Below are 22,265 nucleotides of genomic sequence, written 5' to 3'. Positions count from 1 at the left end.
GGGGAACAGATGTAAGTGAAATTTTGGTTTTGTTGTTGTTGTTTTGGGACAGGGTGTCTGTCACCAAGGCTGGAGTATAGTGGCATGATCACAGCTCACTACAGCCTCAACCTCTTGGGCTCAAGTGTTCCTCTCACCTCAGCCTCCCAAGTAGCTGAGACTGCAAGCACACACCACCATGCCCAGCTAATTATTAAACATTTTTTTTTGTAGAGATGGACTCACCACATTACCCAGGCTGGTCTTGAACTCCTGGGCTCAAGTGATCCGCCTGCCTTGGCCTTCCGAAGTGCTGGGATTATAGGCATGAGCCACTGCACCCAGCTTAAACTCCGCTTTATAAGCACAGACATAAACTCTTGAGGATGGAGGAAAAAAATGCACAAAGAGCGTGTAAAATATGTTTTATTGTTCTTTAAAAGGGTTCAGGGTTTGGTTTTAAATCAGGCTGCACACCTTTCAAATCAATCTGACATCTCTCTATGTCAAACTGGCTTCAGCTAGCAATACTTCATTAAATCGAAAAGAAAAAAATTGCTTTAATTTTAAGGAAAAAAATCCAGTTTTAAGAACAATTAACATTAGTCTTTAAAATAAAAGGAGGGCTAATGTTTCATGTTGCTTTATACATCCTTCTCCTCAATACAGAACCAGGAATGTAATTTTCCTAACTCAGGCAGGCACTGATACTGATGGACACTGCGCGTGCGCGCGTGCACACACACACACACACACACACACACACACACACACACACCCTCCCCCCAAACAACAAAATTCAGAGTATGTCAAAGGAAAAAGGTTTGTTATTGTATTGATCAAAACCCAGTGGAATCAACACCATCTATCTTAGCTTAGCAGGTATGCTGTTTTGATCTTGAGTCTATATTAATGGAATCTATTGTTGCATTCTGAAATAAAGAATTTTGGATATACCATTATGTTTTAAAGTCCTAGAAACAATTTCAAAAAGCATTATTTTGTTTTGTTTTCTGGGATGGGAGAGGAGAGAATCTACAGATTTGCGTTTAGTTAAAAATCAAAACTCCAGCAATAGGAAATAGGCAGTTCACATAGCCGGTCAACATTTGAGGTATCACCAGTGTGAGACAAGGTCCCGGTCTGTTCCTACTGGCCTAGCTGACGCTAACAAAATGGGAGGCTTATGGCTCTGCACAGCAAATTCCAGCAGGACAAGATGACTTTAAGCCCGTATTCAGAGCCCTAGAAGCAGGGCACTACTAAGTATGTAATATTTAGAGGTGAAAATAGTGCAAGAGCCCCTGATGGTGCCCCTCTACCTGCTTTGTCCATGCAGCCTGATCATAACTGCCTTCCACAAAGGAGCAGAAAAACAGCTTTTCTAGATCAGTACACTAAACCCAGCCAAGAATCTGCAAAAATGCTACTACACCGCTTCACAAGCAACACAGTCCCTTCACTACTCATTGGGTTGCACGATGTCTCTCTTCTACCCTGTTATGGCCTGTGGACATATACTCACTAGGCATCATTGTTGGTTTTAAACCAGGGATTTTTTTTTTTTTTTAATCTCAAAAAAACTAGTAATAACAAGGCAATCAGTGGTTAAACTGAACTTTACATATAGGGGGCAGTTTGGAAAACACATACCACAAGCATTTCTCAAGTCGAAAATATGTGAATTTGCTGCTGCTCCTTTGACGGTTCCTGAAAATTCAGAGTACAAGTCCTAAAATAAAAATTTTAAGCTACCAGCATTCTCTGATACTAGACAGAAAATCAGAGTAACGCTACAGCCCACAATTCTACAGGGTGTAAAAAGTACGCTCACTGCCTGGACATCTTTATTGATGGCCTGGAGTCCTCCCTTTTAGAAGACAAGTTTCTGGGATATCCACTTAGCTTCATTGGTTAGGGAAGAGAAGAATTCGACTCTCAGGTAAGTTGAGAAGAGACTCCTCTTAAAATGCCATTTCTCCACTAATTTATCAAAATAAAAACAAAAGGCTCTTGGCTACTTTGCCGAGTATTAGATAGGGTTTTGAGGAAACTAACATGAACACCCTTTCATCAGTAAAGACTAAAAACCACCTGGATCATATTTTTATTTATATATATATATATATATATATATATATATATATATATATATATAATCACTGCTGTTTTTTTGGTGTTTTTTTTTTTGTTTTTTTGTTTTTTATCTAAAAGTGCCCAGGTGGGCTTAAGGCTGCCAGACTGCACACACATCTACAGCAACAAGGGCTTCTATTCCATCTACAACTTGGATCGGGGGAAAAGGGAGGTGTAGGAGAGGAAGGAAAAAAGAGGGGAAAAATATACCACCAACCCTCCCCCACAAAAAAAGGGAAAAAAAAAATCCCACCACAGGGAGATCTATGTGCCAAGCATAATGGAAGAGTGTGCTCCCCAAACAGATGGTTTTGCACAGGCTAATGTTCTGCTGGTTTTCCTTAGAGACCTATTTTGAAAAAGTTTAAAAAGACAGGAGATTTCAAAATAATTCAATCCTGGCAGAAATTCAAACTCCAAAACTAGGAGCAAAATCATCCTTCACTGAATTAATTCCTTTTCTCTTTCTCTTTTCTTAAACATTTTATTCATTTTATAGAGAGATTTCTTTTTTGTTTGCTTTTGTTCCAATCATTAGGAGAGTGGTTGAGGAGTACTGAATCCATCACTACTTTGATGACACAGGTAATATTCCAGATTCACATTTCCAGGTACCAAGAGTTCCCTCTAAATGGCACAATCAAGTCAGCCTTTGTTTACATTTCCTTCTACTGAACACAGCAATGCCCATTGGTATCTCTGAAGCGTAATCGCATCTTAGGTCGGTATTTCTCCAAATAAAGCAGCTGTTTGGAATTGAACGCTCCCCTTCTTTTTCTGAAAATACAAGAATGGCAAACTTTATCATGTAAAAAAAGAGCTGTCTGATTCACTGAAATGCATTATTTACATCCTAAAGCCTTTCTAATTCCACACAGCTGAAAACCAGCATATTTCCCATACTACAACAATTCTTAAAGAGCTAAGTTGCAACATCAACTTTCTAAGCCCTCCTAGAAGGAATAGAAAAATTTTTCTTGCTGACTGTCATTATAGTCTATTAACCATTTAATAAAGATCAGAATAGTTTCTACTTTCGTTTTCTTTTTTTAAAGGAAGGGTTGAAAGGGAAAGGGCAAGACAAAAATTGTCAAAGAATTCTGGATAACAAAATAGCACGATTCGTTATTCCAGATCAATGTCAAGATCCTGTCTGTGCACTACCATCCTGATTTTGTCCCTGAATAGATCACTTAAGAGTCCCAGGTGAGGCCAGGCGTGGTGGCTCACGCCTGTAATCCCAGCACTTTGGGAGGCCGAGGTGGGCGGATCACGAGATCAGGAGATTGAGATCATCCTGGCCAACATGGTGAAACCCCGTCTACTAAAAATACAAAAATTAGCTGGGCGTGGTGGTGCGTGCCTGTAGTCCCAGCTACTTGGGAGGCTGAGGCAGTAGAATCGCTTGAACCCAGGAGGCAGAGGTTGCAGTGAGCCGAGATTGAGCCACTGCACTCCAGCTTGAGCAACAGAGCAAGACTCCATCTCAAAAAAAAAAGAGTCTCAGGTGATTAACTGCTCCTCTACACATTCTTCTTGCCTCCTCCTAACAGAGAATTATATTTGGAAGGTATATGGAATCTATTAAAAGGGGCATTTTTGAGATTCCTAGATACTCAAAACAATATACTGGACACAGTCTATAATGTCCAAATTAGAAAACTTTTGAATCTGGAAACCAGCTGTACTGAGTCTCTATCACTTGCTCTAAATTTTTTACATCTTCAAATAATACTTCAAGCCAAAAAAAGCAAATTATCCCATACTATAAATGAATATCCCTTCCATAATTCCTTCCTCATGCATGATCTTGCTTTCTGTGTTTCTGAACACAAAACTTCATACTCACTGTCTTATAAACTGAACTGCATCTTCGTACTTCATTCCACATTCAATCAAAGCAAGTGCAACCAGCACAGGTGCCCTGCAGAAAGAAACCTGTATGTAAGTATCCATAAGTCTTGGAGTGAAAGGATTTTTAAAAACCTGTAACTGCATATTACCAATGCAACGCATGAGCTTTCTTTTTCCTGTATACTAAAGTAGCTGGTATCTGCCTAATACAGTAAATATATCTCATCATCATTAATTCTATGATTTTTTTTTTTTTGGCGGGGCAGGGGACAGGGTCTCGCTCTATCACCCAGGCCAGAGTGCAGTGGCACAATCACGGCTCACCGCAGCCTCAACCTCCCAAAGCTCAGGTTATCCTCCTGCCTCAGTTCCTCAAATAGCTGGGACTATAGGTGCCCGCCACCATGCCCAGCTAATTTTTGATTTTTAGTAGTTAGTAGAGATGGGGTTTCTCCGTGTTACCCAGTCTGCTCTTGAACTCCTAGGCTCAAGCAATCTGCCTGCCTCCGCCTCCCAAAGTGCTGGGATTACAGGAGTGAACCATAGCGCCCAGCCTGATTATCTACTTTTAGTAAAGCACTAAATTCTAAACCTTAAGAAATCTTTACTCTTTAAAACATCACATTATACATTAAATTTTCTCATCACTAGATATGATCAAAAATCCTTCATTGGCCTTTAGCCATTATCACAGTAAAATAAATGACCAAACATATTACTTATCTCCAATGTGTCAGAATTTTCATTACCAATTGATTTTAATATTTCCTTATCAAATGCTAAAAAGGTGCTAGACTTTTTCAAGAAAGTCCTTTTGATGAGCTAGGAAAATGCCCAAGAATTGATGACTAGAAGAAGTTCTATCTTTTTAAAAAAATTTAACAAAGGAAATGATGTTTTTATAAAGCCCATTACAGGGCACCAATTTTGGGCTACCTAAAACTAGGATAGCTACTAGTTATAAAACTGCCAAGTCAAGTTACAACATTATCTTCAACCTTCAGGATAAGGACTAAAACTTCTAACCTTATGAACAAACAGTACCACACTACAAAAAAGGAAATAGCAAACAAAAGGGCAGAGCAGAACTAACAGCTTGAGTCACCACCACCTTGAGGCAATGGCAGCCTACACTAATGTTTTGAGTCAAAGTGTGCATCCTAAATTGGCATTTAATCTGCTGCTGATGACAGCGTTGCAACACCATTCTAAGCAATGCTCAGGGGAAAAGGTTTTAAGATCAAAGTCCATTCTTGTCCATACATCTTCTTTCAAGAGTTTAAAGTTCAGATATCTGCTCTCTATCTATTAACTTCCCATTCATCTCAGTCCAAAATTAACCATGTATAGATTCATCAAACTCTAAAATTATTTTAATTTTGTTGCCAATTTCAGTGACCTGAACTTTTGATTACTTGAAATAGGGAGAAAAATAAAACACCCACTAAATCCAGGCTGGCATCAGAATCAGACAACCAGATGAAATGAACAGGCTCTTTTGAGAAATCATTACACTAGTTTTTCCTCTCATTTCCTTTCCTTTCAGGTAATTTAATGTTATTTAGTATAATATATGCAAATGTCTACCAAAGTGAAACTTCCAACTAACTTAGGCATGGTAATGAATTCAGACAAAAAGGGTAATAAAGGTAAGAGTTTACCTTCCCAATCCTGCAACACAATGCACTGCAACACAGCAACCTGGCTCTTCACGAAATTTGGTTTTTAACAGGTTTAACCAATCATCTACTATCTGATTAGGGGGTGGAGCTCCATCATCAAATGGCCAATCCTGAAAAGAAATGACCTTTTACATTAAATTGATATTTTCTCCATGATTAACATCCTAATACAGAATACCTGCACACAGTACACACGGCAGGCCTAACTGAACTAACTGCACTATATATACCTACTGTTAGCACAATTCTGATCATTGCTGTAAAATGATCCAGGATTGAAATTAAAGTTTGCCAAATAAATTAGCCTTCTCAATGCAGTGTCGCACACATCTGAATTTACAAAAACGTACAGAAATCTCTATCAGAGTCATAAGAGCTAGTGTTCTCCCAAAAATGATATCTGAATAGAGTAGTAATTAGACATAATAGACAAAACTGTAATTAAAGCCAAGACAAAGTAACAGAGGACACAGCACATGTCAACATGGTTTAAAAGTCCATTCTGGCAAAGCATACCAACTGGTGTCTCATTGGTCACTACAGATAATTGAAGATTATAATTCAAGATAACTAAGTTATGACATCTTTAGAGAAAGGTTATCTGATAACAAATCTCCAATAGTTAGTAAATCATAACAGAAACAAACTACCATCTTTGTGCTTATTAAAAGGCAAGCAGTAAGTATTTTTAAAGTGCTTACTAAATTATATATGTCCCCATTTAACAAGGACAGTGCTGCATGACAGGGTCCTGGGCAAATGGAGACCATTTTGTCAAGTATCCCTTTCTCTTTCTGTATTCACCTATTTGGGCTATCTTTCAATTAAGACTAATCCCACGAGCATTCACAGTATAGGCAGGGGTTTATCTTCCTCACTACTTAGCAAGAGGTCCTAAGAAACCAACACAAATGGGGAGTGGAGGAGGGGGACTGGGGGCTGACATTTTACAAGCCTTCCCTCCTGCCATCTAAGCTTCAAAGATAGAAATGCAAAAACACTGTTAGGAATTTTTTTAAAAACATAAGGCTATTCTAATGAGATTGGATAAGGACACTTTAAGATATTAGGGGAGGAAAAAGAGAAAAGTGACAGAGCATTAAATTGATTCTGCATTCATTATTGGCACCACTAGAACACTTCATGTAGCCCATTAGCCAAAACAGTACGTTTGAGTTGACAACTACGCCCCATAATTAAAGGACTGTCTGTGTTATTATAAATGTCACTAGAGAGTTTAACTGTAAATAGCAATAAAACCAGTATCTTAGTCAAGAGCTTACTTCCTCTAATACTCCCTAAAATGCACCTAGTTAAGAAACAATATAAAACATGCTTCACTTACTCATATAGTGTCTATTTTTTTAAAAAATCATTAATCATTTAGAAACATCTGAACCTCAAATTGATACAGCTAAAACCACCATTAGTCTATTCCAATGTGTGTCTGGTTTGCAAGAGCATTCAGAGGACTGACAGGCCTTATTTGGGGATATCCTCTTACCATGAAATGTTCCAAAACCCTCTTCACCTAGCAAAATTAGATTAACTCTTAAAATCTCTGTCTGGGAAAAGGAAATTCCAAGCTTAAGGCTAAATGCCCTTGTTTTTTCAAGTGTAAGTTAAACCTTTCATTTTATCTGATCATAGCTATTTATTTGTTTGTTTGTTTTTAATGACTTATTTTCCTCTGGGTAGATACCCAGTAATGGGATTGCTGGATCAAATGATAGTTCTACTTTTAGTTCTTTAAGGAATCTCCACGCTGTTTTCTATAGTGGTTGTACTAGTTTACATTCCCACCAGCAGTGTACAAGTGTTCCCTTTTCACCACATCCCTGACAACATCTATTTTTTTTTTTTAATTTTTTGATTACGGCCATTCTTACAGGAGTAAGGTGGTATCATATTGTGCTTTTGATTTGCATTTCCCAGATCACAGCTATTTAAAACAAAACAAAAACCTAAATTTAAAGGCCTGGAATAAATCTTAGGCCTACCATTATCTTCCTCAAACTAGTTCAAGTTCTTTAGTTCATTTCTATTTCACAAAGATGTTTACCAACATTACTGACTCAAACAGACTATGGTCAATCCAGTCATTTTCTCACTCTGCCATCTGTCAAAACAAGTTGATTTTTGCTCACTAGAGAACATATTCATAATGCAGCAAAATAAACTTGTATGCAGCTTATTTTCGGAAGTTTAAATTTTATTACTACTTTTTAAACACAGGGCTGCATTTGACATGTTTCCACTCATTCCCAGTGATTTCCAGCAGTGGACAGTAAAGTCATTTAGAAATTTGACTGCAAGCAAATTATTACCATGCCAAACTATTAAAACACATTATTGACTGATTGACTGACAAGGTCTCTGTCACCCAAGCTGAAGCACAGCAGCACAATCATGGCTCACTGCAGCCTTGACCTCCCGGGTTCAGGTGATCCTCCCACCTCAACCTCCCAAGTAGCTGGGACTATAGGTGCATGCCATCACGTCCAGCTAATTTTTGTATTTTTCGGAGAGACAGGGTTTCACCATGTTGCCCCACTAGTCTTGGAACTCCTGGACTCAAGTGATCCACCCACCTTGGCCTCCCAGAGTGGTGGGAACAGGCATGAGCCACCACACAGGGCCCTAAAACACATTTTTTTAAAACACATTTGGCTATTTAGTTTTTATTTTCACCAAAATGGACAGGAGGAAACTATGGATCAGATATAAGAGGACTGCCTTACCAATAGGTCATTATTCTTTTTGCATCAACTGCCTTCCCAACCACTGACCAATATAATAAAGACTACAGAACTACCTCTCAATAAGAAGCAGGAACATAACCTTAAACCAGTATCTTCCTTATTATGTTCTTCCTACCTAACTACTTATAAAATCTCCAGTTCTCTTCCTACTACATAACCTTCCCACAATCAAACCAACAGCTCAAAGACATCTAAAACTACAAGATCATTTCATTACGTGCTCCTAAAAGCTGCTCCTACAACTTAGACAACTACTTAAGGAAGAAAGAATAAAATGTTAACTAATCTGATGCTCCCATTTGCTATAAGGAAACAGCCTATTTTGATGCTAAAAAGGAACTTAATTTAAAATAATTTCAATCACTTTGTGCTCAAATTGAGCTAGACAAGAAATCTAATCATACTAAAGCTCCTCAGAAACCTAACAAAAAGTATCAGAAACTATGCTGATTACTCTGGAGGAGGATGCCTTCTACCTCTCCTCATCCTCTTATCCCACCTTTTTGCCTCCTACAAGTTATCCACAAAATATTAAGTAACTAATCTTGTACTTGCAAAGTGGCAGAGTTCCATATGGACTTAAGAATGTCTGATGGAAATTACTTTCATTATATTCAAATTAGTAGCCTAGAAACAAAAGCTAAATATTGCATTAATTTCCTAAAAAATAAAACTTGCAAATTTACTTGTTAAAATAAGAGCACACTAAATTTTGCTTTTTATTAGTTGAAAATACTATGATTTGTAGGCCTTAAGAGCACAAATGAACAAAACTGCCAATTTGTTAATCCAAAAGAATTTGAAAGATTGCTATCAATAATGTATTTTCCACTACAACCTTAAAAAAATCCAAAAGTATTACTGCCAGGGTTTTTTTGTTTTTGTTTTTGAGACAAGGTCTTACTCTCATCCAGGCTGGAGTGCAGTGGCATAATCAAGGCTCACTGCAACCTTGACCTCCCAGGCTCAGGCGATCCTCTCACTTCAGCCTCCCAAGTAGCTGGGACTACAGATGTGTGCCACCGTGCCCACCTAATACCAAGTTTTTAATTTTTTTTTTTTTTTTTTGAGACGGGGTTTCCCTCTGTCACCCAGGCTGGAATGTGGTGGCGTGGCCACAGCTCACTGCAGTCTCAACCACCTGGGCTCAAGTGATTCCCTCACCTCAAAAACCCAAGTAGCTGGGACCACAGGTGTGCACCAACATGCCCCACCAGTTTTTTAATTATCTGTACAGATGAGATCTCGCCACATTGCCCAGGCTGGTCTTGAACTCCTGGGTTCAAGTGATCTTCCCACAATATTGGGATTATAGGTGTGAGCCAGTGCACCTGGCCTAGTTTTATAAATATTTATGTTTGAAAGATACAACTTGTTTTGAAAAATTTAAATACTACACACTCACTAGAACGTGGATGCCTTCTTTTTCAACTGGAGCTTTATCATATGTAGCATCACAAACTCGAACCAAAGTCGTCACTCCATACTTCTTAAGTTCCTTTAAAAAAAAAAAAAATTATAATGGAACTTGTGTTTTTGAAACCTACAGCCAAAAATGTAGAAATGTACTATTATAGGCCGGGCGGGGTGGTTCACGCCTATAATCCCAGCACTTTGGGAGGCCTGAGGCGGGCATATCACAAGGTAAGGAGTTCGAGACCAGCCTGACCAACATAGTGAAACCCCGTCTCTATTAAAAATACAAAGATCAGCTGAGTGTGGTGGTGCGGGCCTGTAATCCCAGCTACTCAGGAGGCTGAGGCAGGAGAATCGCTTGAACCCAGGAGGCAGATATTGCAGTGAGCCGAGATCGTGCCACTGCACTCCAGCCTGGGCGACAGAGCGAGACTCTGTCTCCAAAAAAAAAGAAATGTACTATTATAAATTAAAACAATGAGATATCATTTTTAGACAAAGATCAGAATTGTTCTCACTGTGGTTATATATTCAATGGACACTCATGAAATCTCAGTGGCAGTGTAAGACTCACCTTTCTAAAGGGCAATTTGGTAGCATAACGTGAAAACTTACACAAAAGTTCACATACACTGCAACCTAAAAATTCTACTTCTGGGAGTTTATACAAAAGAAGTAATTAAAGACATATACAAAGATTTAGGTAACAGCACGTTCACCACAAACTGGAATGGTGAAAAATTAGAAACCACATTAATGGTCCAAGAATAAGGGAATGATTAAAGAAGTATGGCACATCCATATAGTGAACACTATGACAGCTATAAAAACAATACCAAGGAGGATGGGGAAAGATTTTAAAAAATATATAGTGTGATCCTATCTGTATGTGTATTTATGAATACACACAGATATATGCAGAGAAAAACATCTAGAAGCCAGTTATTAACAATTAAATGTTGTTAAATTCTTTTTGCTTGTCTGTATCTTTATATTTTTATGAAATAAACATGCTTTTTTTAAAGAAATAAAATTCTGAAATTAAGAAAAAAAGTGGTATATTAAAAAGACAGCTAATGCAGTTATAGCCAGAAGCCTTGCTCCTTTAAAACTCTCCCTACGGTGAATCCCTAACCCAGTGACTACCTATCTTCAAGGGGCTACCAATATCTTTTTTATAGTTGCAGGAGGACAGTGGCCTGTGCCACTTCTGGAGACTATGGCCAAGGAATCCACAGGTTGAAAATAGTACCACATAATTCAGCCAGGCTTAAAGGTGACTGAACAATCTGAGGGCATACAGGCCTAGAATCAACTTGTACGCTGTGTATACAAAGTTAAGAAGCTCAGGGAATTATAAGTATAAATAAGCAGGCACAGTGATATCCTATAAGAAGGGTCCATCATTTAGTTATCTAAAGTGTAAAATTATTTTAATTGCTAAAGGACTTCATTTTTCACAAAAAGGCCTTCTTATAATACAGACTCAAGAAAGGTAGAAGTATTGTCAGGAATTTTAAAAATGTTTCAAAATACAAATAAAATCCCATTAAAATAAACTCTGTAATAGCCATTCATTGAAAAGTTGCGATAACATTTTTTATGGTATTTGTGACCTTAAGCAAGTCAAATCCTCTTTTGGTCTCAGTTTTCCCATCTATAAAATGAAAATCACTAAGAGTTCACCCACCTTTCTAACTCTACTCCATAAATACAGCAAGAAAAATCATTTAAACTCAACAACCCAAGAATGATTAAAAAGCTTATGTTCTGGTCAGGCACAGTGGCTCACGCCTGTAATCCCAGCATTTTGGGAGGCCGAGGCAGGCGGATCACGAGGTCAAGAGATCGAGACCATCCTGGCCAACACGGTGAAACTTCGTCTCTACTAAAAATACAAAAATTAGCTGGGTGTGGTGGCGCGCACCTGTAGTCCCAGCTACTTGGGAGCTGAGGCAGGAGAATCACTTAAACCTGGGAGGTGCAGGTTGCAGTGAGCCAAGATCGTGCCACTGCACTCCGTCTCAAAAAAAAAAAAAAAAAAAGGGCTGGGCACGGTGGCTCATGCCTGTAATCCCAGCACTTTGGGAGGCCGAGGTGACAGATCACAAGGTCAGGAGATCAAGACCATCCTGGCTAACATGGTGAAATCCCGTCTCTACTAGAAATACAAAAAATTAGCCGGGAGTGGTGGCAGGTGCCTGTAGTCCCAGCTATCAGGGAGGCTGAGGCAGGAGAATGGCGTGAACCCGGGAGGCGGAACTTGCAGTGAGCCGAGATAGTGCCACTGCACTCCAGCCTGGCGAAGAGCGAGACTCCGTCTCCCAAAAAAAAAAAAAAAGCTTATGTTCAAATGCTTGCTCAAAGAAGTACAAAGAGTTTTTTCTCCTACCAATAGAAAAAATATTAAGGATCTGACATAAAAATACTACCTCTACCACCTTTCCTTCACCCAAGTTTCTGGACCCTTGTATACGATTATTACAACGAAGTAGTCTGGGGGTGCCTTTTCATCAAAGGTGGTTAGAATATCTGAAGTACATACAGAATGGTTTTTAGTGTCAGACACCTAGGCAAGTACATTAGTTCCACCACATACTATGTGCCATTAGGCAAATTACTAAATGGCTCTGAACCTGTTTCCTCATTGGTAAGAGGGAAATAATGGTATCTACACCTCATAGGGTTTTTGTATTTGCAATAAACATTGCTCATTGCATAATGTGTAACATTGTTTATTATAATGCTAGGTGCATATCGTGGTCAATAAATGTTAATTATCATTACTGAATGTTTGACCAAAAAAACCTGTCAATAAATGTAGAAAGAACACAGAGAAAACAGTACTAGATATCTCTACAGTCCCCAAATTTCACAAAATGTTCTTGAAAAAATCTGCTGTAACTAACCCAACCCAATTCAAACCAGGATTGGCAGGATGACTCCAAATACAGAAATAAATGGCTTTGTGCTAAGAGAATTTTTTAATGGGATTTTACCTAGAAATCAATCCAAAAAGTAGACCATGCTACAATCTTACCTCTGTGAACTTGTTGAGAGTAGCATTGGTAGGGTTGTGAGTTATCAGAAAACGCATGTTCTCATAGGAGATCTCCACAGGGGCTGGACGGTTCATTATGGCAAATAAAAAGTGTGAGCGTGCGTGTGAGTGTGATGGGGAAAGTGAAAAAAAAATCAATAAATCTTGAAATGTTTCACAGCAGAAAACATTAAAAAGACCACTAAAATGCCTATTATCAATCAGTGTTTTCTCTATTCAACTTGTTTATTCCTTATGAAGCTTCTCTCTTCAAGATAAGCAAAGTATTTAGAATCCACTTGAATCCAAATTCAATTTAGGCCTCAATTTCTGCAGATGGATACCTTCGGACTCCAAAAAATCCAACTACATACAAAACTTAAGCAGCCTTTACTACATTTAGGCACTAGTGAGACAAGTTAAAAGTGTAGGTCACTTTCCACTTGTTTACTTGATGCTTAATTTTACTGGAGTCATTAAAAGAAATATGCTTGCAATTAAAAAAAAAAAAAGCCAACTATTTCTGAGGCCAGTCTCGGTGTCCAGGAGTCTTCAAGGCAATGTTAATTATGGCACATAGAACCTCCAAGCTCACTTGTCAGCGAAAATGCTGTGCTGAGCCTGGCAGAAGTCTGCCCTCACACTCAGAATCGCCATAAATGTGCAACGTATATTCCAACGAAAAACCTGGAGAAGAAAAGAATAAGTAAAATGAACTAGAGGCTGATGGCACAGTAAACACAAATGTCTGAAGTCAAAATACATTCTTTATAAGCCCAAAGCGATGTGAAATGTCACCAATTATACGTTATTACCATCTATGAAGAATTGGATAAAGGGGTATTATGAAGAGTTTTAAAAATCAGAGACTCGAGCCGGGTGTGGTGGCTGATGCCTGTAATCCTAGCACTTTGGGAGGCTGAGGCAGGCAGATCACCTGAGGTTGGGAGTTTGAGACCAGCCTGATCAACATGGAGAAACCCCGTCACTACTAAAAATACACAATTAGCCAGGTGTGGTGGTGCATGCCTGTAATCCCAGCTACTCAGGAGGCTGAGGCAGGAGAATCGCTTGAACCCGGGAGGTAGAGGTTGTGATGAGCCAAGATGGCACCACTGCACTCCAGCCTGGGCAACAAGAGCAAAACTCTGCCTCAAAAAAAAAAAAAAAAAAAAAAAAAATCAGAGACTTGAGCCAGGTGTGGTGGCTGATGCCTGTAATCCTAGCACTTTGGGAGGCTGAGGCAGGCAGATCACCTGAGGTCGGGAGCTCGAGACCAGCCTGGCCAACATGGAGAAACCCCGTCTCTACTAAAAATACAAAATTAGCCAGGCATGGTGGCGCATGCCTGTAATCCCAGCTACTTGGGAGGCTGAGGCAGGAGAATTGCTTGAACCTGGGAGGTGGAGGTTGCAGTGAGCTGAGATTGTGCCACTGTACTCCAGTCTGGACAATGAGAACAAAACTCTGTCTCAAAAAACAAAACAAAAAAAATTTCAGAGACTCGATTACTTTTAACTCAAATAATTTTTAAATGATTACTAGATACTTAAAACTTCCATGAACTTTTTTTTTTTTTTTTTTTGAGACGGAGCCTTGCTCTGTCACCCAGGCTGAAGTGCAATGGCGAGATCTCAGCTCACTGCAACCTCCGCCCCCCAGGTTCAAGCTATTTTCCTGCCTCAGCCTCCCAAGTAGCTGGGATTACAGGTGCCCACCACCACACCTGGCTAATTTTTGTATTTTTGGTAGAGACGGGGCTTCACCACGTTGACCAGGCTCATCTCGAACTCCTGACCTCAGGTGATTCGCTTGCCTAGGCCTCCCAAAGTGCTGGGATTACAGGCGTGAACTACTGCGCCTGGCCCATGAACTCTTCATAAACTTCACAAAGATCTCCTTATTTTTCTGCTTTGATGGTTAGGTCCTTCAGATATACTCTTTGGTTAAAATAAGGTGTACCTATAAATGGGTAGAGGATATTAATCAAAATTTCACTTTGAGGATTTTATTCTTTCTATCCAAAGTATATGTGTTGGCCCTCAATGATGAGACTAACTCATAAGGCATTCTCAAAAAATCCTGTGATCCAACACTGTACTGACAGTACTTTCCTATATGATACTGTAATGTTTCACACAATGCAGTGGACATAACCAACTTGTTACGTAAATAAAGAATTGATTTTTTAAAAATCATTTCCCCTTTTCCTCACAAGTCTTGAGTAGTTGTTACAACATATAAGGAATGAGGAAAGAAGATCAGAAAAATGAAGTGACTTGCCTAATATCACACAATGGAAGTTTTTAACTGAGCCCAAATTCAAACTCAAGTCTTCTGTTAGTCCCGTTTTTTCCAATGTACCACAAATGCCTGCTGACTCAACTAATGTATAAACCTCATCCTCTCCTTTCTATTTCAGTTTACCTTTTTATTATTTGTCACACCATAATTGCCTCAAGAATACAAAATTATTTGAAGGTCACTGATTCACACAGACTTCTCCCGAAACATTAATCCCTACCAAAAAAAACAAAGCAAGAAGTGACAGAATTTTTATTATTATTTTTAGGCCTGCTGCTTTGAAACACAGTACTCTTTACAGCTGGCTCAGTCAGAGAACATCAACATAATCATAAATTCCTCTGGAAAAAGGGACAAAGCTTAAGTTCTTTCACTTGCCTTTTCCCTAAGTTACCAATAAAGGCTTATTTAGAAGTCTCTAAAAAATAGCTGTAACCAAACAGAAATAGGTATGAAAGATAATGACTACGGAACCATTTTCAGGAAGAAACTGAAATATATAGGTAAGTAGCTAGGCCTACAAAGCTTCAACACTATTCATCTATCCTCAAGCTTTTTTTATGATACTCTTATGGCATTTTATTGTGTAAATTGCATACTTGTGATTATATAACCACGGACACAAACATAAAACTAAAATAATATAAAAGACACAAATGAAATTCAAAATGGCATTCTAAGAACTTCAATAACACTACAGCAGAATGAGTTACTCGCTACAGTAAAAACACAAAATGTCTACCCTCAAAACTAAAAACAAAAATACACTCCATCGCTCTTCCTACCTCAAAATTCTAACTGTAACCCCAAAACATAGCCACCTTAGATTACAGAGGAAAACATTTCATAAAGTACTCCTTGTACAGTCAAGAAATTTTAGAACCAACAGAAACATCAACTACCCTGACCTTTTAAAAAATAAAAAAGTTGGCCGGGCGTGGTGGCTCACGCCTGTATCTCAGCATTTTGGGAGGCCAAGGCAGGCAGATCACCTGAGGTCAGGAGTTCAAGACCAGCCTGATCAACATGGAGAAACCCCATCTCTACTAAAAATACAAAATTAGTTGGGCGTGGTGGCACATGCCTGTATTCCCAGCTACTCGGGAGGCTGAGGCAGGAGAATTGCTTGAACCTGGGAGACAGAGGTTGCAGTGAGCCAAGATTGTGCCACTGCACTCCAGCCTGGGCAACAAGAGCGAAACTCTGTCTTAAAAAAAAATTTAAAACAAAGTTTGGGGCTCAGAGAGGTTAAAATGGCTTAAGTATGATCGCACTGCTAACTGGTAGCAGCTTAAGAACAAAACCCCAGGTTTCTTTCTTTCTTTCTTTCTTTTATTTTGAGACAGGTTTTCACTCTGTCACCCAGGCTGAGGGCAGTGGCGCGATCATGGCTCACCGCAGCCTCAACCTCCTGTCTCAAGCGATCCTCCCACCTCAGGCTCCTGAGGAGCTGGGAACACAGGTGCACACCACCAGGCTAATTTTTGATTTTCTGTAGCAACAAGGTCTCACTATGTTGCCCAGGCTGATCTCGAATTCCTGGATGCAAACCAACCTCCTGCCTCGGCCTCCCAAAGTGGTGGGATTACAGGCATGAGTCACCGTGCCCGGCCCAAATACTTTTTATCTTTTTTTTTTTTTTGAGACAGAGTCTTACTCTGCTGCCCAGGCTGGAGTTAAGTGGCACGATCTCAGCTCACTGCAACCTCCGCCTCCTGGGTTCAAGCAATTCTCCTGCCTCAGCCTCCCAAGTAGCTGTGATTACAGGCATATTTTTGTATTTTTAGTAGAGACAGGGTTTCACCAAAGGCCAGGCTGGTCTTGAAGGCCTGACCTCGTGATCTGCCCACCTTGGCCTCCCAAAGTGCTGGGATTACAGACGTGAGCCACCACACCCAGCCTCTTCTTTTCTTTTCAGAGACAGGGTCTTGCTCTATTGCCCAGGCTGGAATGCAGTGGTGCAATCATAGCTCACGGCAACCTCAAACTTCTGGGCACAAGTGATCCTCCTGCCTCAACCTCTTGAGTAGCTGGGACTACAGGTGCATGCCACTGCGCCCAGCTAATATTTTTAAAGTATTTTTGGAGAGACGGGGGCCTTGCTATGTTGCCCAGGCTGGTCTAAAACTCTTGGGCTCAAGCGATCCTCCAGCTTTGGCCTCCTAAAGCACAGGGATTACAGGCCTCGTGAGCCACTAAGTCCAGCCCCACATATTTTTCAAGTTGCAATCTTCCATACAAGTATAATTTTTTTTCCAAATATCTGCTTGGATGTTCATCTCCAACTCTGCGACCTTAAAATAAGGTGGGAGACTGGGTGGAGTTTATTAAAGTAACTACTCAAAGAACAATAGTTTGCACGCAATGCAGAGCAAAACACAAGGAAATTCTAACCTATTTGAATCCCTTTGGTTCAATGACGTTATCACTGCAAATGTGTGTCAGCTGAGTAAAGGCACTGAAAGACCTGCATTGTAGTGACAGCCAGGCTTAAAGGCTACAGCTCCAGCATTAAGTTTTCTACCTAGTCTCCAGTGTGTGTCTGCTCAGCAAACAGAACAAGCTTTATCCCATCTTACTCTCCCAACCTCATTTTGGAAAGACCATTTCCAGGAATAAAGATAGTTCATTATTAAGATTTTCAATTCTTAATACTGAGAACCCAGCAAAGGAATTTCTGCCAAAAGAAACAGTATGTTCTAGCACTTTTAACAGATACATGATAAAAACAAGCTTCTGTTCCCTCCCCCTCCATCAAAAGTTCAACTACACATCAACAGTTACATTTTTGCACCTGTCAATTCAGATAAACTAATGTTAATTCCTGTGACACACTTAAGAATGCAAAGCAAACAGTGTGTAAAAAATCATAAACAACCTATCACAGCTAGAAAGTACTCAAAAGTTGCAGAACCCTATGTTTTAACATAAATTCAGTGCATGTACACCATACAGGAAAATTCTCCTAAAGTTGTCTCTCTGACATTAATTCTGCTCTATGTACTTAAATAAATTATTGTTTTAACTTACCAAGTGATGAAAAAGGCTAGTTTACTTGACATATAACAGTGGTAAATTCAAATATACACCCAAATACTCTCTCTCCATTTAATTTTATCATAAAACCTAACTTTTAAAATGTTGAATTTGGGATATTTCCATTTCCTAGGCAACATTTCCATTTTTAACAAAAGAATACAACTTCAATGAAGGATGAGAAAGGATAGTCTGTGACAGAGCAGTCCTTTTAAATTAAGAAAGGAGGGAGATAAGGGATAAAAAAGAAAGAAAAAACTATCCAGAGGTTAAAAAGAAAACATCTGTATGAACTGATATGAAATGACAGCTAAAAGACACTAATAAGTAAAAAAAGGCACAGTACATGACAGTATGAACAGTGTGCTTAGAAATATGTGTGAGTACTGTATGCATTCATGTACATGGGATATCTGGAAGATTACAAAGATAAGAGGTAACAGTGGTTTCCTAGGGTTGGGGCAGGGCCAGGAACACAGGACTGAAGGCTGGAGGTCAACAGCACGATTTACTACACCCTAACATATACCTTTTGAACTGTTTTAACTTTTCCCATGTACATATGGTATTACCTTTAAAAAAAATTCTAAGGTGATAAGAACCCTATAATGATTTACAATCAAACTACGTTCTTAACAGTTCTATAATCATAGGATTAGAAAGAGGCTCCAGAGGGCTAGTCCTCTGTCCCAGGCAGGTCTGTACCTACACAATTCCATAAAGTGTTTTCTTTCCTGTTAAAGAGGCTAAATGAGTAAAATTCACGTCCTTGCCTTGGCAACTGTAATTCTAACTACAAATAAAGTGAATTTAGAGGCCGGGCGCCGTGGCTCACGCCTATAATCCCAGCACTTTGGGGAGGCCGAGTTGGGCAGATCACGAACGAGGTCAGGAGATAAGAGACCATCCTGGCTAACACGGTGAAACCCCGTCTCCACTAAAAATACAAAAAAATTAGTCGGGTGTGGTGGTGGGCGCCTGTGGTCCCAGCTACTTGGCAGGCTGAGGCAGGAGAATGGCGTGAACCCGGGAGGCAGAGCTTGCAGTGACCCAAGATCGCACCACTGCACTCCAGCCTGGGCGACAGAGCAAGACTCCGTCTCAAAAAAAAAAAAAAGGTGAATTTAGAAGTATAACGGAATTTTATAAAAGCAGCCTCATTTAATTTAACCCAATTTTACCGGGCATCCTTTTAAAATTCCTATCAATTGGCGGGCACAGTGGCTCATGCCTGTAATCCCAGCACTCTGGGAGGCCACGGTGAGTGGATCACGAAGTCAGGAGATCGAAGCCATACTGGCCCATCTCTACTAAAAATACAAAAATTAGCTGGGCGTGGCGGCGCATGCCTGTAATCCCAGCTACTCGGGAGGCTGAGGCAAGAGAATCGCTTGAACCCAGGAGGCGGAGGTTGCAGTGAGCTGAGATTGCGCCACTGCACTCCAGCCTGGCCACAGAGCTAGAGTCCGTTTCAAAAAATTTAAAAAATATATATATATATATATATTTATCTCTCCTATCAATCCACTCACATCAGGATTTCTAAGAAATCATCCCTTTACATTTCCAAATTAAATGATACCATAAACCCTCTAATTTGGTGAGCTACGCCAGTATTCACCAAATTAAAACAGCACATTAAAATATAAAGGTACAATAAAAGAATTCTAGATTTAAGGAAATACAGTCTAAAAGCAAAGGTCTAAAAAAAACGAGTATGCATATATTTACTGCTACTTTTCTAACCAGAAATTTTACAGGAAGTAATGCAAATTTGAGTCAGCTTGGTTTCAACAATCAGTCAACATGAAAGCCTAATAATGTAATATACAACTAACACCTTGCAACATTTTTTTCCTAAAGCAAATTCCCTTCATGTCAATAGCCACTTTTATTTCCCCTTAAAATAAGTATAAAAAATCTAATCTGTCAACAGTAAAGAATTTATCCTCCTGAAGAGCTAGGCATTTTCCTCAAATTCTTTCATTAATTCAAATATTTACAGAACATGTACTATGGGTCACATACTCTTACAGGTGCAAGAGCAATAAGCAAAACAAAAATTTCTGTTGGGATGGATCTTACACTTTACTGGGCAGAAAAAAAGAAATAAAAATGTCACCGCTCTGGAGAAAAATTAGAAGTAGGGGAATTAGCAGTGCCAGAGGGAGGGGGGTTCCAATTTTAAATAAGGCTAACAGGAAAGGCCTCACTGAAAAAAGTGACTTTTTATCCAAGAGCTGAGAGTGTGAGCCAAACAGGTATTTGGGGAGCATTTTAGGCAGAGGATTAACTGCTGCAAAGGTTATGAGGTGGGGACAAGCTTAGAGTATGCTAGGAACAAGGGAACCAATGCTACTGGAACAGAGAGGACAATGGAATGAATAGAGTCAGAGAAATAAAAGAGAGCCTTATAGGCCACTAAAAGCATTTGACTTTTATTCAGAAAATGATGCCTCTCCAAATGAAGCCAATGAAGGGTTTCACTCAAGAGTGACAACTCAAAGCCATAAAAAATAATGAAATCATGTCCTTTGCAGCAACATGGATGCAGCTGGAGGCCATTATCCTAAGCGAATTAACGCAGGAACAGAAAACCAAATACCGCATGTTCTCACTTATAAGTGGGAGCTAAACACTGAGTACACATAGACTCAAAGAGGAGAACAACAGACACTGGGGGCCACTTGAGGGTGGAGGGTGAGAGGAGAGTGGGGGTTGAAAAACTACTTATCAGGTACTATGCTTGCTAACTGGTGACGAGGTGACAAAATTGTACGCCAAACCCGAGCGACATTCAATTTACCCACGTAACAAACCTGCACATGTACACACTGAACCTAACATAAAAGCTGAAAAAGGAGAGAAAAAAAGAGTGATAACTTAGGTTTTACAAAGGATCACTCTATCTGCTATGTGGAAACATTACAAAAATGGTAAGGGTGGAAGCAAGGAGACAAGTAGATATAATGGTAGCTTAGACCAGGGTAACAGCAGTAGGGAAGATAAGAAGGGGTCAGTTTCAAGATACACTTTGACGTGGGATTTGTCCACAGACTGGATATAGAGTTTATGAAAAACAGTCAAGGCTCTGAGTAACTACAGAACTTTGTGGAGTCCAACTTAATATTCAGAGGCTATTCAGACAATAGATTGTAAAATCTTCTCAACCATCAAAGTAGTAGGGAAAGTCCTCTGTAAAATGCTACTGTACCTATTGTATTTTGACCACTTGGGGGAAAAAAGTGTCTGAAAACTTGTAAACTAAAAAACCTCACCTTTAATTAGTAAAGTGTTTAATTAGTAAACACTCATCTTCTGATTAACTGGTCTCAAACTGAAAATTTATTCATCTCTTATAACCTACTCCCAAATCAAGTAGATAGAACAACAGTTCTATCTATCCTCTGCACTACCTACCTTTGTTTATCCCTCTACTGTTCCATTTATCAAACTAAAATAGAATAATCTAGTCCTTGAAACTTAGAAGATTTAAATTAATATTATATATAACAAATATATATTATAACATATATTTATATATTATAATATATAAATATAATAAAATATATAGCATAATATATACAATATAATATTAATATTAATATCCCTCCTTACCCACAATAACTACAGTCCTAGGAAGTTGATAAAGAGGTATCAATTCAATTCTACACAAATAAGGATCCAAAATGTCAGTGAATAAGCCAAAAATAAGATGCTTTTTTTTACTGTTAAAAAAAATTTTTTGGCCGGGCGCGATGGCTTACGCCTGTAATCCCAGCACTTTGGAAGGCCAAGATGGGCGGATCACCTGAGGTCAGGAGTTCAAGACCAGCCTGGCCAACATGGCAAAACCCTGTCTCTACCAAAAATACAAAAACTAGCCAGGTATTGTGGCGCATGGCTGTAGTCCCAGCTCAGGTGTCTGAAGCAGGAGAATTGCTTGAACCTGGGAGGCGGAAGTTGCAGTGAGCCAAGATCGTGCCACTGTACTCCAGCCTGGGTGACAGAGTGAAACTCTGTCTCAAAAAAAAAAAAAAAAAAAAAATTTTCATA

At 39.3% G+C, this 22,265-nt stretch overlaps 2 protein-coding genes across 4 annotated transcripts; both read right to left on the bottom strand.

Moving 5' to 3' along the window:
- Positions 1-387: 387 nt before the first annotated feature.
- PTP4A2 (protein tyrosine phosphatase 4A2) lies at positions 388-13,001 on the bottom strand. Of its 3 annotated transcripts, XM_034960115.4 has the most exons (5): positions 12,870-13,001; positions 9,819-9,911; positions 5,631-5,761; positions 3,965-4,039; positions 388-2,892 (listed from the first exon to the last, which is right to left on the bottom strand). In XM_034960115.4, exons 1-5 carry the CDS (start codon positions 12,963-12,965, stop codon positions 2,784-2,786), a joined length of 504 nt encoding a protein of 167 aa, XP_034816006.1. In that variant the 5' UTR covers positions 12,966-13,001; the 3' UTR covers positions 388-2,783. The 3 variants fall into 3 exon arrangements, with proteins under 3 accessions (XP_034816006.1, XP_054959189.1, XP_054959193.1); XM_055103214.3 differs by lacking the exon at positions 3,965-4,039; XM_055103218.3 differs by lacking the exon at positions 9,819-9,911.
- A 459-nt stretch (positions 13,002-13,460) lies between these two features.
- LOC130540999 (uncharacterized) lies at positions 13,461-13,526 on the bottom strand. Its single transcript, XM_057300531.2, has one exon. It carries the CDS (start codon positions 13,524-13,526, stop codon positions 13,461-13,463), a length of 66 nt encoding a protein of 21 aa, XP_057156514.1.
- Positions 13,527-22,265: the final 8,739 nt, after the last annotated feature.

This window comes from Pan paniscus, chromosome 1 (genome assembly GCF_029289425.2).
Source record: "Pan paniscus chromosome 1, NHGRI_mPanPan1-v2.0_pri, whole genome shotgun sequence".
Taxonomy (NCBI): domain Eukaryota; kingdom Metazoa; phylum Chordata; class Mammalia; order Primates; family Hominidae; genus Pan; species Pan paniscus.
Note: the sequence above shows the minus strand (reverse complement) of the source record. Positions and strands in the feature narration are given on the sequence as shown.